The sequence below is a fragment of the Anomaloglossus baeobatrachus genome, chromosome 8, assembly GCF_048569485.1.
Source record: "Anomaloglossus baeobatrachus isolate aAnoBae1 chromosome 8, aAnoBae1.hap1, whole genome shotgun sequence".
NCBI classification, from domain to species: domain Eukaryota; kingdom Metazoa; phylum Chordata; class Amphibia; order Anura; family Aromobatidae; genus Anomaloglossus; species Anomaloglossus baeobatrachus.
In genome coordinates this window covers 240,235,657-240,256,388 of record NC_134360.1, presented here as the reverse complement: position 1 = coordinate 240,256,388, position 20,732 = coordinate 240,235,657, and the positions used below count along the sequence as shown (strand labels likewise).

The window sequence follows — 20,732 nt, the reverse complement described above, 5'->3', positions numbered from 1 at the left end:
TACACAGGAGGTCACAGGACTAATGCTGAAGCCGCCAATCAGCCTCCTTGGAAGTTATTTGTCTGTTATTAAAAACGTTTTGTTGTATTACTTCTACAGAGCGAATTTGTTTTTCTAATTCTTTTTTTTTTTTTAGTTATGAGACCAGCTGATGGAGGAGCACGTGATCGGACCTGTTCATCAGCCTCCTCTCATCACGAAGCCATGTCCCTATGTGCGGTGATTGTCTATTGGAGGAGGCTGATGGACAGGTCTGGTCTCGTGACCCTCCATCCGCTGTCATTTTGAGAACTGGAGCTTTCTATATCCTGTGACGAAAAAAAGACTTGTAATATTTATATATTAGTATGTGCCACAGGTCATATCACCAAAAATGTGTTAAATTTCATCTACAGTGGACAAGCCCTTCAAAGATGACTCTTTGCTTCAAATATACAGTATTTTAGGGTATGTGCACACTTGCAACCATTTTCTCCATGCAGAGCTGCTTGGAAAAAATGCAGAATAACACATTTTTCTTTTTCTGTTGACATATTCATATGAGGGCTTGTTTTCTGCTGGACAAATAATTTTTAGTGATACTAATAAACTTAACATCTAGTGTCCTGAGTTTGCTCCATACATACACACTGAGTGTGTACATCTGCTAATTTGAACCATATGAACATTAAATTTGGATCAAATTGATCTAATCCATGGATCCTCAAATATTACAGGACTTGGTTGGCTGCACTCACAAGTTGTGGGCATGATGCAGTAAAAAACATATTTTTTGCCGCAATTTTTGAAACTTACAGAAACAATGTTGTGATTAAGTCACGAGGGATAGCTCTACTCCATCCTCAGTAACGAGGTATTGAGGAGGGAAGATATACCAGAAGCATAAAAAAGTGAGTTTTAATAATGTTTTAAAATGACCATACACTGCTTTTTGGCAGAAAAGCCTTCTTAGGTAATATATAAATTTAAAATCACATGAACAATGTATTGGTCTTATATATTAGTCACAAGGGACTATGGGAATAGCGGGAAACCAGGGCTCCTAAGCTGACCCTATTCTCAGAGATACCCCTAATGGTGGGGATGGCTCAGTCTCCTTCCTGGCTCTGCTCCTGATCATCCTTGATCTTATACCACCCCCTCTCCCATGGGGGCTGGGACAGGAGTGTGTTTTAACCCACAGAGATAGTCAAATGGGGGAAATCAAAACTCTGTCACACAGCACGCACACACAGAGGTTTAAGACAACAAGAGATTAGGAGGAAAACAAGAGCATGGAGGAAACAACTAGTTGATGGGTAACTCCACAACAACACCAAGCACAAAGCAACTCTTAGGGGTACTTTACACGCTGAGACATCGCTGCCGATATGTCGTCGGGGTCACGTCGTTAGGGACGCACATCCGGCGCCGGTAGTGACATCGCAGCGTATAATACAAATGAGCGTCGCTCAATGAGCACAAAAACGTGAAAAATCGTTGCTCGTTGACACGTCGTTCATTTCCATAATATCGGTGCTGCTGCAGGTACGATGTTGTTTGTCGTTCCTGCAGCACCACACATCGCTATGTTTGACGCCAGTGGAACGACAAACATACCTGCGTCCACTGGAAAATGAGGAAGGAAGGAGGTGGGCGGCATGTTTTGGCCGCTCATCTCCTCCCCTCCTTTTCTATTGGGGGCAGTTCAGTGATGCTGCTGTGACGTCGCTGTGACGCTGAACGAACCGCCCCCTTAGAAAGGAGGCAGTTCGGCGGTCACAGCGACGTCGCAGAGCAGGTATGTGCGTGTGAAGCTGCCGTAGTGATAATGTTCGCTACAGCAGCAAGCACCACATATCGCATGTGCGACGGGGGCGGGTGCTATCGCGCTCGACATCGCTAGCAATCGCTAGCGATGTTGCAGCGTGTAAAGCCCGCCTTACTCCAGAAAGTCTGGGACACCACAACTCACAGAAAAACACAGCATAATCTACAGTTGGCATAGGTAGAAGATTTCCTCAAGCCTAAAAATGAGAGGAGCAGAAGTGATTGGCTTCCTTACAACATGTGATCAAAGAAACCTAATGAGCAGGCTAGCAGAGATTAGCTTTTGATAGCCTGTCTATGAATCAACATACAGCAGGCTGACACCTGGGTCTGCCTGAATTGAACATAAACACCAGTGAAACCATCAGGCAGAGTGTCAAACTCTGCAATGTGAACAGAGCCTGACACCGCCATGACAGTCAGCAAGTTTTGTGCCAAATTGTGTGACAATATCTACCCTAAATACAGGGAGTGGAAGCCGGGTGGGGTATCATGAAAATCGTGAGGCATTGAAACAAAAAGTGTGGTAGAAAGTTGCTGAACTTTTCAAAATATTATGATTACTTAATTATAAATACATTAATATCATACTTTTTAGTTTAGTTTTCATTTCATGTGCCATATACAGTATATGCCATGATGCCCTCACTGCTTGTATTACATTTGTACTGATATCAGGTGAAAATATTTAATCATTATTAATATGGGATGGAATTGGAGGTACAAGATACTTCCATGGCATAAATGAGCCAAGGGCATCGTATATTGGTAAGGGTCGGGATGTGAAATAAGAGAGCTCAACTGTGCCAACGAGCAAATATCAGGTTCTTCCTCTGGAGCTCCAAACCTCATGATGTTTAGAAATCCCCCAGCAGAAAATAAAATGTTATCAGACAACACTTTTTTATTTTGTTATGAAATTTTACCATATCCATTTTTTTGTGTCTAAGATACCAAATAGACAATGAAGATTTTACATCTAGTTTCTGTGGACTTTTTTTTTCCTCCTCAGACTCCCGGCATTGTGCCTGATCTCAGCCTTTATCTCCCCTGTGCTAATGGCATGGCTTATTTCTAGATTAAAAAGTCACTAAGGTATTAACAAGCCCACTCAGATGTGTAATAACAAATCAAGACTGAAGCAATGAGCATCTTCTAAATTTCTGGCCACCAGTGACATCCCTGCGGGACATGACGTATACTGAATATCAGACAATATTCCTCACAGTATGCCTCAGTGCACAGAAATGCTGCCAAATACAGGGTGACCAAGGTCACGAGCACATGTTGAATATTTGGTGAGTTTTTTACCTCAGTATTTGTAGCCAAAACCAGGCGTGGGTGAAAAATACAGAAGTGGCGATTGTGTTTCTATTATACCTTTCTTCTGATTGTTCCACTCCTGATTTTGGCTTCAAAATGCTGAGGTAAAATACTGAGGTAAAATACTGACCAAATACTGAGGTAAAATACTGACCAAATGCTGAGGTAAAATACTGACCAAATGCTGAGGTAAAATACTGACCAAATGCTTAGGTAAAATACTGACCAAATGCTGAGCTAAAATACTGACCAAATGCTGAGCTAAAATACTGACCAAATGCTGAGCCAAAATACGGACCAAATGCTGAGCTAAAATACGGACCAATTGCTGAGGTAAGATACTGACCAAATGCTGAGGTAAAATACTGACCAAATGCTGAGGTAAAATACTGACCAAATGCTGAGGTAAAATACTGACCAAATGCTGAGGTAAAATACTGACCAAATGCTGAGGTAAAATACTGACCAAATGCTGAGGTAAAATACTGACCAAATGCTGAAGTAAAATACTGACAAAATGCTGAGGTAAAATATTGACCAAATGCTGAGGTAAAATATTGACCAAATGCTGAGGTAAAATACTGACCAATACTCAACATGTGCATATGGCCTTATTATGAAGGACATCTATAGGATGGGTCACTCCACGTGCACACATTGAATATTTGGTGAGTTTTTTACCTCAGTATTTGTAAAGCGGGCTTTACACGCTGCGACATCGCTAATGCGAACTCGTTGGGGTCACGGAATTCGTGACGCACATCCGGCCGCATTAGCGATGCCGTTGCGTGTAACACCGATAAGCGATTTTGCATCGTTGCAAAAACGTGCAAAATCGCTAATCGGCGACATGGGGGTCCATTCTCAAATCTCGTTACTGCAGCAGTAACGATGTAGTTCGTCGCTCCTGCGGCAGCACACATCGCTGCGTGTGACGCCGCAGGAACGAGGAAGCTCCCCTTACCTGCCTCCCGGCCGCTATGCAGAAGGAAGGAGGTGGGCGGGATGTTACGTCCCGCTCAGCTCCGCCCCTCCGCTGCTATTGGGCGGCGGTTCAGTGACGTCGCTGTGACGCCGCACGGACCGCCCCCTTAGAAAGGAGGCGGTTCGCCCGTCACAGCGACGTCGCCGGACAGGTATGTATGTGTGACCGGTCTGAGCGATGTTGTGCCGCACGGACAGCGATTTGCCCGTGTCGCGCAACAGATGGGGCGGCTACCCACACTAGCGATATCGGGACCGATATCGCAGTGTGTAAAGTAGCCTTAAGCCAAAACCAGGAGTGGGTGATAAATACAAAAGTGGTGATTACGGTATGTTTCTATTATACCTTTCCCCTGATTTTTCCACTCCTGGTTTTGGCTTCCAAACACTGAGGTAAAAAACTCACCAAATTCTCAACATGTGAACATGGCCTGACCCATAATATAGACTTCCTTCTTAATAAGACCATGTGCACACGTTGAGTATTTGGTGAGTTTTTTACCTTCGTATTTGAAGTCAAAACCAGGAGTGGAACAATCAGAGGAAAAATATAATAGAAACACAATCACCACTTCTGCATTTTCCAACCCACTCCTGGTTTTGGCTACAAATACTGAGGTAAAAAACTCACCAAATACTCAACATGTGAATGTGGCCCAATTCCTCCATCACTGAGAGAACCACAGCTCTGCCGATTAAGCACAGACAGCAGGATGGCATCACTGCTCAATGCTTTTTCTATCGCCATTTGCATGATTTTACCAAGCAGTGAGTGTTTTCCAGGTGATAAGTTAACAATAAATGTGATCCACCTATAAAAGCCATAAAGGAAATTACCATATTGCCAAACCATGCAAATCCTAGTAAATTTTTGCTAATGCATTTTTTCCTCCAATGTGGCTTTGAGTTTCGTGGCTGGTTTCACTTTACGTTCACTGTGTGCCAACCACATAGGCAGGATGGGACCCAGATCCTACTTCATCAACAAAATTGCACACTAATTGCACCAAAAGCGTGGAAAAAAACCGGCAACGTTTCTAACATGTTTTTATACTTTCTCTTTGACGACAGCTAACTTATTGTTACAGCATTTTTGCTGCATTGTGTGTTGGAGTCTGAAATCTACCTCCTTTCTCAGGTTGCTGCTCAGGGTTTGTTCACTGAGTTCAGTGTTTGGCTGCAGCGGTGTTGGGCGCCATTGATGTCTCGTCACTGCTGCAGCCAAAACACCTAGACCCAAGTCGTAGCAGAATGAAAAAATGATTATTAAACAGTCACAGCTATCTAGAGCCTGTAGACCCTTTTTGTGTTGTTCCCCACCATGATGCTTTAACCTCTTTAGGCAGAAATGATGCTTAGATTTCATGAGTTTCCCTTTCGGTCAATATCATGTCGCACACATAGGCTGCTGAGTCCAGGCTGTAGAACCAGTTTCCATCTTACTGTCGTCCTATAGAAATCAACCATTGTTCCCTAATAATGAAAACTTTCCTACAGTGAAATGTGGTGCAGGTGACATGATGCATCACGGAGGACACATATGGAGCACAGTGACGATGCACATAGGGGAGCGTTCTATGGTGCCTGAATAAGCCTCATCATCGGCCTTCATCATACCATTAAGACAATGGGAGAGATGTATCAACATCGCTACTGTGACCGATCAGTGATGTCTCTTACACCCTAGTAAATATTAAATCTAAAAACGTCCTTACATATTATATTGAGACCTATAAATAGCAATGTGTAGCCGACATATATCTAAATATATATGTGTGTGTGTGTGTGTATATGTGTGTGTGTGTGTGTGTATATATATATACATTTTGCTAAAATAGAGTTATGCATGCAAGTTTAATTTCTATTTGTCTATATAATCCTTTCTTTTTCTCATTCTTCCTCTTTTTCTCTTTCTTTCTCTCTTTTACGCTCTCTCTTTTTCTTTCTTCTTTCTCTTTCTTTCTCTTTCTCTCTTTCTTTGTCTTTCTCTCTCTCCCTCTTTCCCTATTTCTCTTTCTTTCTCTCCTTTCTCTCTTTCTCTCTTTATCGCTTTGTTCTCTTTCTCTCTCTTTCCTTTTTTTCCCTCTTTTTCTTTCTCTCTTTCTTTCTCTTTCGCTTTCTCTTTCTTTCTTTCTTTCTCTTTCTTTCTCTTTCTCTCTTTCTTTCTCTTTCTTTCTCCTTCATATAGGGGGGAATTTAATGATCTATAAATATATTGCATTGGGCCTCATAGAAGTAATTTATCCCCTGTAGATTCCCTGCACAGACCACATACGACATCAGATAATACCTGATTGACACCAACATCAACCCAAGAATAGTGCAAAATAGGATTCAAATCACCCAAAAAATCTAAAAAGGGAAAATTTTCATCCTCACCTGAGTGCGTACAATCCCTGTATTATCCTCTGGGCTGATAAAGGTGAGTGTGAGGACTGGCAGACGTCAGTGGTTATATAAGGAGGTAGGGCCGGCCAATGACATGTGTCAGGTACCTGCAAAGAATATCATCCCCTTTCCCGACTTACAACTGACACTGGGATGGAAGAACATCTCAGTGAGCACATTCATAACCATTAAAAAATGCAATACATGTATGTGAGGAATCAGAGAAATAAGTGGAGACAATCCCAGGCAGGGTCAAAACTTTTGTCATAATCCTAGAACCAGCAAATATTACAATTATCCGAGTGCAACCTTCAGGAAACTGGGACTGTTCTGAAATGATTGATTATAGCATAAAGAACATAAACGTTTGTACAAACAGAGCAGAGACATTATAATGCTGCATTACAGCTACTACAACATTATAAGGATGCATTATAATGAACACAGAACAGCTTCTCTTTGAATGATTTTTTCCATATTCATTCACTTGAAACTATTTAATTATCTTTATGGAAGTCATAAAAGTTCATGTAGTTCAGCAATAATTGCGAAGAATGACACTAGTTGTCTGTGGTGTCAACCTCAGCTTAGCCACATTGGTCGTTTAAAAATCCAACCCGTTTTATTGTTCTGCTCAGTTCTTCCCATTGCTATATAATGCGGCTTTGCTTTTTTTTTGTTTGGCTCTTGGGTCTAAGCACAAAGCACAAACTTATTAACAAATGTAAGGCTGCTTTTACACATCCGGTTTGAGCAATGCGGCTCAATCCGGCTGTAAAACCTATGCAACGGATGCGGCGAAAAAAAAGCATCCTTTGCATACGTTTTTACATGCGGCCCGTCCGTTTTTTTCCGGTTACGGCACGCTACTGAGCATCCGCAGTGGAAAAAAAATGCATGCGGCGGCCGGATACGGTTTTTGCCGCATCCGGCATCCATAGGAAAATGCGCCGCATCGGCTGGATGCGGCGCGATGCGTTTTTTTTTTTGCCGGACAAAAAAACGTGCCAGGCAACGTTCGATCCGGCTGCCGCATCGGCTAAATATGCCACATGCGGCAAAAACCGGACTGCAAAATAATGCAAATTGACCTTATTATATATATTTTTTTTTTTTTTGTTACTTTTACATTTTCCCCTTTACTATTTCCTTCCCTTTCCCTTCCATATTCCAATGGTTTATTTTATTATATGTTAATTACTTGTGTGTATTGTTATCCCCTTTCACCCCCTAAATTCAATAAAAATATTTTGAAGAAGAAAAATAATGCCAAAAGTTAAAGAACAATGCTTTTATTGAATACACATGAATGCCTTCAAAATCATCATTTTCTTCCTTTAAATCATTAAAACTGATTGATTCTTCAACAATATATATTATAGTTTTGATTGTATAACTGTTAGTGTATTGGGGTTTTGTATAGTTTATAAAAATAGTGAAACTTTTAGGCACCGCCATGGGTACCTACTGTGTGCCAACTTATATAATTCATGCATGGTCTGTGAAATATACATAATTTAATCTCAAAATACAATCAGAACTTCTTGGAAAGTTTTTCCACACTTGACAAGAGATATATAGAAGGTTAGGTAATTTTTTTTTCTTCTAAATTACTATGGACTAATATAGCTGTAGCCAATATAGATACAGTATAGTTATCTCTGCATTGAAATCACAGAAAATGAGATTTGCACATTGTATTGAAGTGTTCTGGAGATTGCAGTTCCATTTTTATTATGCTTTGCTTACATAATGTCATATTTCACAGCAATTTACGGATACCATTATCACTGTCCCCATTGGAGATCACAATCTAAAATTCCCCATCAGTATGTCTTTGAAGTGTGGGAGGAAACCGGAGTATGATGGGGAGAACATACAAACTCCTTGCACATGTTGTCCATGATGGGATTTGAACCGAAGAGCTCAGCGCTGCAAAGCAACAGACTTCAAAGGTGATATTATGTTTTATATCTATTTATCTATTTTAATATATTTTGTCAAGCTGACAATTTCCTTTTGTAATGCTCAGAAACAGCTGTATTTTAAGATTCTGTCACACATCACCATGATGAAGACATACTGGCTCACCTGATAGAGATGCCGGGATTACAGAATCCGTTCAATCACATCTGTCCAGCTCATTTTCAATTTGCTTATGTAGAAATATCTCATTTTCACAATCATTGTGTTTTGCTAAAGGCATTGTTCAACAATCAGCTCTACATATTAATAAAATCTGGCAAGGAAAAATTATTGATAGGTTCTAAATACAAATACTCTTTACAATTTTACATTGTATCATCATGTAACCTCAACTGCAACATTTTTACATTAACATGTTATATTATTGTCAGGGATAGCGTTAGTAAAGTAGATGGGAGGATATTTTATAATAGTTACAAATTTTCTAAAATAATAATAATACATAATAATAATAATAATGTTGCTAGTTTTGTAGCTCCACTAATATAAACCAGATCCAATTTAAAAGGAGATTGTTCAAGACATTGATAGTAAATGCTCATTTATTATCAAGTAGCAGAACCTGAACTTAACAGTTCCTCAAACCAAAATTCATAACCCAAAAATCTTCCTGCAAGCTTTATTTCAGCATAACTATATCACAATTCATCATTCTAAACCTTCTTATTGCATGTTACTTTACACCAAACCCTTATAGTTCATTGCAGCTTATTGTAACTCTATCACTAATCCTTGTCCTTCTCATTAGTCTAGTCCTAAAACTAATTATAGCACAGTTCATAATGCTACCTTTAATCATACCGCAACCATAAACCATAATTTTGCACGGTTCTAAAGATAAGGGCCCTTATACTGAATCCTAATTTTATGGTCTTTACCAAGGGGGCGTACAGTGCAGCCTAAAGACACGAGGATCCTGTGTGCCACGTCTCAGTGTAAAGACCATAAAGGTTAGTAACTAAAGTTATGGAATTTTTTTAGGTTTTAGGCTCTTAATTGTTTGTGGTTCCTGAGGTTGCAAATACTGTCCCTACTAAACCCTGCTCTGTATAACTTTTTTGGTCTTGATTGACAGACACCCCTCTATGTAACGTTTTAGCAATTTATACTAAATCATGTTTTTATTTGAAGCATAAAGTAAATTAGAAAGCTACTTATCCCTCTCAATGGCAAACTGGCTCTACTCTCTCCCTCTCTATCTCCTTAACCTTGCAAATCGCAGTATTTCTGAATCCTCTTCATATTGGAAAAAAGTAAAGAGGGGACCAGAACAAAATGCAGAAAGAATTGACCCGCTGCAGTTCATTTTCTGCACCAAATCTGCAAGGAAAAAATAAGCAACATGTGCACAACACTTCAGAATTCTCATGGACTTTGCTGGCATAAGGATAGGCATTAAAAGCGAATAAAAAAAACTCAGTGTGTGCACATAGCCTAATAATTTATTTTTCATCCTCATTATAAGTACCGTATTTTTCGGACCATAAGACGCTCTTTTTTCCCCCCAAATGTGGGGGGAAGTGGGGGGTGCGTCTTATGGTCTGAATGTGGCTGCGGGGAATGAGGGTCCTGTGGTGGAGCAGGTCATCGGGGGCACGAGCAGGCTGCAGCAGCCTGCCGTGACCACGTGGACCCGCTCATTTAATATGCACGCCCATCCTCCCACCCATCATCTCAGCGCTGAAGCCGGCACTGGCAGGTGGGCGGGTTGATGGGCGGGGGGGTTGAGCGGGGGGTGCGCGCATAATTAACAGCCGGCCCGCATGATCACCCCTGGCAACTACAGCCTGGAGTGATCATGTGCGGCTGTATTCACTGCCCCCCGTGCATCATTATCAGCGCGAGGGGCAGTGAATCAGTGTACTCACCCGTCGCCGTGTGTGGAGCCGTCCCCCTGCAGCATCACGATCTCCTCCTGTCTGTGCCGGTTAGCTGATCTGTGTAGTGAGCGGTGAGCAGAGCGATGACGTCATTGCTGTGCGCGCCGCTAGTGTCCACACAGATCAGCTGACAACAACAAACAGGAGGACATCGTGATGCTGCAGACAACGGTGACGGCTCCACACACGGTGACGGCTCCACACAGCGGCGCTGCAGCTGAGACAGAGGAAGCTGATCGGTGCTGCAGGGAGTGAGGTAAGGTGAGTATAAACGTTTATTTTTTTCTGTGCCACAGGATACAGGCCATATACCAGGATGCTGGTATATGTGCAGAATGGATGGGGGTCTATTATGAGCAGGATGGGGGGTATATGAGCAGGATGGAGGGTAAATGAGCAGGATGGGGATATATGAGCAGGATTGGGGGTATATAAGCAGGATGGGGGTATATGGGCAGGATGGATGGGGGTATATGAGCAGGATGGGGATATATGAGCAGGATGGGGGTATATGAGCAGGATGGATGGGGGTATATGAGCAGGATGGGGATATATGAGCAGGATGGGTGGGGGTATATAGTAGGATGGGGGTATATGAGCAGGATGGGGGTATATGAGCAGGTTGGATGGGGTATATGAGCAGGATGGGGATATATGAGCAGGATGGATGGGGGTATATAGCAGGATGGGCGTATATGAGCAGGATGGGGGTATATGAGCAGGTTGGGGGTATATGAGCAGGTTGGATGGGGGTATATGAGCAGGATGGGGGTATATGAGCAGGATGGATGGGGGTATATGAGCAGGATCATATACAAGGCAGGAGGATCCTTACCAGAATAGGGTACCTTAGTAAAGAATTTGGGGACATTACCCCCATAACAGTGTCAGCAGCAGATCCTCGCCCCATAACAGTGTGTCATGACCAAATTTTTGGTTAAAATTTTATTTTCCTATTTTCCTCCTCTAAAACCAGGGTGCGTCTTATTGTTCGGTGCGTCTTATAGTCCGAAAAATACGGTAACCAGTTTCTTACCAAACATAAAAAAATTATTGATAACAGATTGAAAGCAATGGTCACAGTAATGACTCCTCTTCTAAATGCCCTGCTGCAACCTTACAGATCCTGTTTCTAATTTATCATAAGTCACCTAAGCATTGATGTCATTGTTATATATCAACCTCAGTTTTAGATAGTCATGGTAGATACTGTAAATGTTGATACTGAGCCACGTGGGGCTATTTCTAAAATTTCGCACTATGTAATGTTCACCTTTAGGAAATGTAACAGGGTCTTCTCCACAAAAATGGGGAACTTGCTGTGACACAACCAGAGTATGTACAGTATGTCTTATGTGGATGCTCATTGGCACCAATAGGTTCTGTTTTATAACTGATTATTATGACTGAATTGCCAATGTGTATAAATTTCCACTTTGAACATCCGCATCTATCAGGTGCTTCCCCGATAAGGATCTGATTGAGGAGGATGCTGTTGCTGAAGCATCTAGGGAATCAAACATACTCAGCTAATCATTGGTGGGATTAGCCTCTGAGTAGATGTTATCCACAGGACAAAGTTCCTCTAAGGCTATGGGCGCACGTTGCCTTTTTTTTTGTGACCACAAAAATGCAGTGTTTTTGGCCCCAAAAAAACGCACCCGTGGTAAAAATGCATAAAAAAAAACGCATGCGTTTTTGCACACTTTTGTGCGTTTTACTGCGTTTTTGTTGCTGCGTTTTTTCCAATGCATTTCATGGGTGAAAAACACTGGCAAAAACGCAGAAATAATAGACATGTTGCATCTTTGTGGTCACCACAAAAATGCACCTAAAACAAAACTGCGCTGTGCCGACAGCAAAAATGAAAACTCATAGACTTTGCTGGGGAAACAAAATCATGCAGTTTTTAGCCCAAAAACGCATCCGAAAAATTTGCAAAAACGCAGCGTGCGCACACAACCTAAGCAGTAACCAAACTTTCTTTAATAATTTTGTCCAGCATGAAAAGTTATGAAACTTTGCAAATCATTTCTTAGGGGATTTTTTTTTCATCCCTGTAAAACAGAATTGCATGAAGTGGTTTCCAGTACTCTTCGTATACCCGGTTTATTTGCTTGTCTTTAGCTGCAGTGATATCAGAATGTACTGATTTGGAGTACAGATGATTGCAGTGATTGGTCAGCTCAGCATCTGTGTCTCACTAACTCTGGGGATAAACTGCCGTAGGAGAATAATTGCTCTGAAGCAGAATACTCAGAGGAGGAGACAGATGCCATACATTTCACTGCCATCATCTGTACTCCAAAGGAATATGTCCTGATATCGAAGCAACTAAAGGCAGGTAAATATATTGGAGAAAAGCTGGGGCTTGGAAGCAACTTACATGCAGTTTTCTATAAAGGAATGAATACTAATCCCCTAATAAAGAGATTTGCAAACATTTCACACCTTTCCACTCTGAACAAAAGTCTGGGAGGGAAAAATAAAATTTGTTACTTTTTACGGAGCAATGTTCTTTTGCTAATCACACCATGAAATGTCATGCTTAACCTCTGTTAATGTAACTCAGTGTTTTATCATCCACTTCCAAGAAGAGATTCCCAATTTTGATCTGGATCTGGTACTTTATGAATAATATTTGAGATCCATGCGCCTTCCACTGTGATTGCTCATTACTTTTCCACCTAAGACTTTACAGCTGGAGTGAGGTCATCCACAGTGGAGCTAGGGTTGTCTTATGAGCAGTGGCGTAACTAGAGTGCGATGGGCCCCGGTGCGAAAGTTGGACCTGGGCCCCCCTCCGGACGTTGGTCAGATGAATGGGCACCTGTAGCGTTCTAAATCCTATAAAGGCATATTAATTGCCCCTTCCCCCCCTTCACTATGCAGTAATGTTCCCAATCCTGGTACATATGTCCCCCATACTGGTATATATGTCCCCATCCTGGTATACATGTTCCCCATCCTGGTATACATGGTACATAACGTCCCCATGCTGGTATATATTTATCCAATCCTGGGCCGATCCTAGTAAAAATGTTGCACATCCTGGGCCCATCCTAATATGTCTCCCATCCTGATATATAGTATATGTTCCTCATCCTGGTATATATGTCCCCCATCCTGGTATATATGGTCTGGGACTGTCTCTAATGAATAATTAAAAAAATATAAATAATTTAAAAAAAATTCTACTCATCTTGCCTCTGCTCCCACATCACCAAGTGTCCTCTGTAGCGAGTGCGGAGTGGCTTGCAGCTGACATCAGAGTGCGTGCTATAGAGCATGACCGTACTACCATGCGCTGCCCCCAGTTATGGTATGAACGTCAGCTGCCAGCCACTGTGTCCCCTGTACCTTTGGGCCTGGTAACAATCTCTACGTTTGTGATTGTTACTCCCCTACCTGCTTTCCTCACTCCATCCACCAACTATTGGCTGCTGAAGTCAGCTCACGTATTGTAAAGATAAAGCACCCTCCCAGGACATACTGCATCAAATCTATTTTAAGGCTATGTGCCCACTTTGCGTTTTTATGTGCAGAAAATCTGCACATAAAAACGCATGTTTGGAACGAAAAAAGCAACTGAAAAAAAACGAGCATTTTTTTATTGCGTGTTTTTTCACCTACCTCTTTTTGAGCGTTTTTTAGTCATGGCGATCATGGGGGTTCAAGTGCTGTACCCCCGCGGTCGCCAGGACCTGGCTCTCGCTGCCAGGAGGAGTACCCGTGCCGCTCTCGGCAGTTGAACCCTCTAAATGCTGCAATCAATGCAATTGCTGCATTCAGAAGGCAGGGAGAGGCATCGCTTACCCTCCCTGGCGATCAGGTCCCTGTAGTGCAATCACAGGGACCCGATCACTGCCATGGCAACCCTTGGTCATCACCCTGATGACCCCGGTTTACTGAGGCATGGATCGCCCCCCAAACCAGGGCACCTACGTCACCAGAGTTCCCTGCAACAAGGTCCTGTGGTAAAGACCACAAGGCCTAGGTGCAGGAAACCCTGGTGACATCACAAGGTGAACTGAGTTCATGGCGGTGGATCTGCAGGACACCCCGGTGATCCGTAGGCATGAACTCGATTCACCTTGTGATATCACTGGACTTCCCAGAAGCAATGTCCTGCAGTAAAGACTGTGAGATGAGGAAATGGCTGCAGGGAGCCCCAGTGACGTCAACACACGCAAATTCAATGTGGGCATTACACATGCGTTTTTTCCTGCATTTTTCACTGACTCCATTGAAGTCAATTGGTGAAAAAGCAGGAAAAATACAGAAACAACTGACACACTGCTTCTATTTTCAGCAACAAAAACTGCAAGAAACAGCGTGCGCACAGCAAGTCAGGATTCTCAGACTTTGCTGAGATCATTTTTCCTTGCTTTTATCAATTAAAAAAGCAAGGAAAAACGCATGAAAAAAGCCAAGTGTGCACAAGGTCTTCTGTGTATGTAGCTGAGCAGTGCACAGTAATTTAGCTGGATTTAGATACAGGACCTGGCTGTGCTGCTTTCATCAAACTGCTGCAAGCACTTCCCCACTGCTCACATTGTGACTGATTCTGTGGGATGGCGACCCCAATCACCTGATCAGCCTCATCCTCCTCACCCCCCCCCCCCCCAAATCAAAAAGTATCCAAAGCAGCACCTGAACGGTTTACAGTAAGATAACAGAATGTAAAGAAGGTCAGATAAACTTTCCTGCCCCAGCTCACCCCTCTCCACATGGTCGCACGTCAGCAGGGCCGGATTAAGGTTGGTGGGGGCCCCTGGGCAGAAAATCTGGTGGGGGCCCCATAAACGTTAACATTTTTAGCCATAACAGTAGAGCGCGAACTGTAGCATTTAGATATAAATTTAATGAACATTTATCTTCTCCTGTTCTGCCACATTCAGATTTACAGGACTACAATACAGATACAGTCCAGGATCACTCACAGCAGCCACTTATATACACACAGTACAATACAGATACAGTCCAGGATCACTCACAGCAGTCACTTATACACACACAGTACAATACAGATACAGTCCAGAATCACTCACAGCAGTCACTTATAGACACACAGTACAATACAGACACAGTCCAGGATCACTCACAGCCGTCACTTATACACACAGTACAATACAGACACAGTCCAGAATCACTCACAGCCGTCACTTATACACACAGTACAATACAGACACAGTCCAGGATCACTCACAGCAGTCACTTATACACACAGTACAATACAGATACAGTCCAGGATCACTCACAGCAGTCACTTATACACACAGTACAATAAAGATACAGTCCAGGATCACTCACAGCTGTCACTTATACACACAGTACAATACAGACACAGTCCAGGATCACTCACAGACGTCACTTATACACACAGTACAATACAGACACAGTCCAGGATCACTCACAGCCGTCACTTATACACACAGTACAATACAGACACAGTCCAGGATCACTCACAGCAGTCACTTATACACACAGTACAATACAGATACAGTCCAGGATCACTCACAGCAGTCACTTATACACACAGTACAATACAGATACAGTCCAGGATCACTCACAGCAGTCACTTATACACAGAAAGTAGAGTTACTCACATATTTTTTTATTCATCCCAATGTTAAGGCAGCCAGGGCCGGCTCCAGGTTTTTGTGGTCCCCGGTTGAGTCTCAGTGGACCCCATCCACACACAGACACGCACATACACATACAGGCATACGTACATATACATATTTGAAGACAAATTCACAAAAATACATTTAAACAGACAAATATATGCACAGTCATATACACTGACATACATGCAGACACAGACGCATTACAGGTGTTAATATGGAGAAGTCACAAGCAGCATCACTCACCTCTCCCGCTTGTTTCCGTCCAGCTCCTCCAGGACATGTGGCTGTGTTGCATGATGGCCATCAATAACAGACATGACTGCACACCATGCACACTGACACAGCACTGCTGTATATACATCACAGGAGGGGCTAGGGCCTACAATATATACATTACAGGAGGGGGCATAGATGTTGCTGGAGTGGCAAACAGCTCTGGTGGCGTACACATTACTGGGATGGGTGGCTTAGCGCTCTGGGGTGCCGCACAGACTGCTCTGATTCATATACACACACACACACACAGCTCTGCTTCACACACACACACACAGCTCTGCTTCACACACACAGCTCTGCTTCACACACACACAGCTCTGCTTCACACACACACAGCTCTGCTTCACACACACAGCTCTGCTTCACACACACAGCTCTGCTTCACACACACACACACACACACACACACACACACACACAGCTCTGCTTCACACACACACAGCTCTGCTTCACACACACAGCTCTGTTTCACACACACACAGCTCTGTTTCACACACACACAGCTCTGTTTCACACACACACAGCTCTGCTTCACACACACACACACACACAGCTCTGCTTCACACACACACACAGCTCTGCTTCACACACACACACAGCTCTGTTTCACACACACACACACACACAGCTCTGTTTCACACACACACACAGCTCTGTTTCACACACACACACAGCTCTGTTTCACACACACACACAGCTCTGTTTCACACACACACACAGCTCTGTTTCACACACACACACAGCTCTGCTTCACACACACACAGCTCTGCTTCACACACACACAGCTCTGCTTCACACACACACACAGCTCTGTTTCACACACACACACAGCTCTGCTTCACACACACACAGCTCTGCTTCACACACACACACAGCTCTGCTTCACACACACACACAGCTCTGCTTCACACACACACACACACACAGCTCTGCTTCACACACACACACAGCTCTGCTTCACACACACACACAGCTCTGTTTCACACACACACACAGCTCTGTTTCACACACACACACAGCTCTGTTTCACACACACACACAGCTCTGTTTCACACACACACACAGCTCTGTTTCACACACACACACAGCTCTGTTTCACACACACACACAGCTCTGTTTCACACACACACACAGCTCTGTTTCACACACACACAGCTCTGTTTCACACACACACAGCTCTGCTTCACACACAGCTCTGTTTCACACACACACACAGCTCTGTTTCACACACACACACACAGCTCTGTTTCACACACACACAGCTCTGCTTCACACACACACAGCTCTGCTTCACACACACACACAGCTCTGCTTCACACACACACAGCTCTGTTTCACACACACACAGCTCTGCTTCACACACACACACAGCTCTGTTTCACACACACACAGCTCTGTTTCACACACACACAGCTCTGTTTCACACACACACAGCTCTGTTTCACACACACACAGCTCTGTTTCACACACACACACACAGCTCTGTTTCACACACACACACACAGCTCTGTTTCACACACACACACAGCTCTGCTTCACACACACACACAGCTCTGCTTCACACACACACACAGCTCTGTTTCACACACACACACAGCTCTGTTTCACACACACACACAGCTCTGTTTCACACACACACACAGCTCTGTTTCACACACACACACAGCTCTGTTTCACACACACACACAGCTCTGTTTCACACACACACACAGCTCTGTTTCACACACACACACACAGCTCTGTTTCACACACACACACAGCTCTGTTTCACACACACACACACAGCTCTGTTTCACACACACACACAGCTCTGTTTCACACACACACACAGCTCTGTTTCACACACACACAGCTCTGTTTCACACACACACAGCTCTGCTTCACACACAGCTCTGTTTCACACACACACACAGCTCTGTTTCACACACACACACAGCTCTGTTTCACACACACACAGCTCTGCTTCACACACACACAGCTCTGCTTCACACACACACACAGCTCTGCTTCACACACACACAGCTCTGTTTCACACACACACACAGCTCTGCTTCACACACACACACAGCTCTGTTTCACACACACACAGCTCTGTTTCACACACACACAGCTCTGTTTCACACACACACAGCTCTGTTTCACACACACACAGCTCTGTTTCACACACACGCAGCTCTGTTTCACACACACGCAGCTCTGTTTCACACACACGCAGCTCTGTTTCACACACACGCAGCTCTGTTTCACACACACACACACAGCTCTGCTTCACACACACACACAGCTCTGCTTCACACACACACACACAGCTCTGCTTCACAAACACACACACAGCTCTGCTTCACACACACAGCTCTGTTTCACACACACACACAGCTCTGCTTCACACACACACACAGCTCTGTTTCACACACACAGCTCTGTTTCACACACACACAGCTCTGTTTCACACACACACAGCTCTGTTTCACACACACACAGCTCTGTTTCACACACACAGCTCTGTTTCACACACACACAGCTCTGTTTCACACACACACAGCTCTGCTTCACACACACACAGCTCTGCTTCACACACACACAGCTCTGTTTCACACACACACAGCTCTGTTTCACACACACACAGCTCTGTTTCACACACACGCAGCTCTGTTTCACACACACACACAGCTCTGCTTCACACACACACAGCTCTGCTTCACACACACACACAGCTCTGCTTCACACACACAGCTCTGTTTCACACACACACACAGCTCTGCTTCACACACACACACAGCTCTGTTTCACACACACACACACAGCTCTGCTTCACACACACACACAGCTCTGTTTCACACACACACACAGCTCTGCTTCACACACACACACAGCTCTGTTTCACACACACACACAGCTCTGTTTCACACACACACAGCTCTGTTTCACACACACACAGCTCTGTTTCACACACACACAGCTCTGTTTCACACACACACAGCTCTGTTTCACACACACACAGCTCTGTTTCACACACACACAGCTCTGTTTCACACACACACACAGCTCTGCTTCACACACACACACAGCACTGTTTCACACACACACACAGCACTGTTTCACACACACACACAGCACTGTTTCACACACACACACAGCTCTGTTTCACACACAGCTCTGCTTCACACACACACACACAGCTCTGCTTCACACACCACACATCTTTCTTCAGCTCTGCCCTTACCTGCTCTGATGCCATCCTCCTGCTGCCCCGGTATAGGCCGCCGTCCTCCTGCTGCTGTTCCGGTGCCGCGGCCATCCTCCTGCTCCGGTGAGTCTCCTCTCCTGGCCACGGTGCCGGTCTTCTCATCCGCGGCCGCGGCGGCGTCCTGCTGTGACATCCGCGGCCGCGGCGGCGTCCTGCTGTGACATCCGCGGCCGCGGCGGCGTCCTGCTGTGACATCCGCGGCGGCGTCCTGCTGTGACATCCGCGGCCGCGTCCTGCTGTGACATCCGCGGCCGCGGCGGCGTCCTGCTGTGACATCCGCGGCCGCGTCCTGCTGTGACATCCGCGGCCGCGTCCTGCTGTGACATCCGCGGCCGCGTCCTGCTGTGACATCCGCGGCCGCGTCCTGCTGTGACATCCGCGGCCGCGGCGGCGTCCTGCTGTGACATCCGCGGCGGCGTCCTGCTGTGACATCCGCGGCCGCGTCCTGCTGTGACGGCCGCGGCGGCGTCCTGCTGTGACGGCCGCGGCGGCGTCCTGCTGTGACGGCCGCGGCATTGGACCCCGCAGCAGAGCAGGGAGTAGGCATACCTATGACCCCGGAAGTACAAACTACTTCCGGGGTCAGCGTCCTGCGCCCGCAGATACAAATAAATGTAGGTGCGCGCACCTCCCCCCCCCCCCCCCCCGAAAACACAGCTGATTTATTAGACTGTCTTTACGGAGGGGGAGAGGGTGTGAAGAAGAAAAAAAAAAAAATTGCTGACGGGTGGCAAGTATGGCCCTGGTGGTGGGGGCCCCCTTGGAAGCTCTGATGGTGGGGGCCCCGGGGCTGAAGCCCCGCCTGCCCCGCCTATAATCCGGCCCTGCACGTCAGTAAATAAACGATCGGACGCTGTCAGTGACTGCTCAGAGCGATGGAAGGGAGGCAGAGTATATATTATACTGCCATGCCTGAGCTGCTGGGACTGAGAGGTACGGAGTGCTGCCTCACAAACATGCCGGTCACTGCACTGCTGCCCTCACCTGATATGTCTCCTGCAGAGGCCGGCACCACAGTGTAATCACATGCAGAGACTGGAGGGGGCAGAGCTCACGCTGCCCGGCCGCTTCTACTGAAAATGCAGGAACAGCCCAGCTCCTCTCACTGACAGGAGCTGCTGCTGATCTGCAGCGCGGGCCCCTAACCTGCGGGCCTGGTCGCAATCGCGACCCCTGCGACCGCGGTAGTTACGCCCCTGCTTATGAGGT

At 44.9% G+C, this 20,732-nt stretch overlaps 1 protein-coding gene across 5 annotated transcripts in view; it reads left to right on the top strand.

Moving 5' to 3' along the window:
* The window catches only part of C8H1orf210 (chromosome 8 C1orf210 homolog), a 358,767-nt gene that overhangs the window by 207,327 nt on the left and 130,708 nt on the right, over positions 1–20,732 (top strand). For all 5 annotated transcript variants that reach the window (XM_075320441.1, XM_075320444.1, XM_075320442.1 and 2 more), the window contains 2 exons: positions 8,273–8,459; positions 9,373–9,440. In XM_075320441.1, the coding sequence (XP_075176556.1) occupies positions 8,398–8,459; positions 9,373–9,440 (130 nt within the window). In that variant the 5' untranslated portion in view covers positions 8,273–8,397. The remainder of the gene's footprint in view (positions 1–8,272; positions 8,460–9,372; positions 9,441–20,732) is intronic.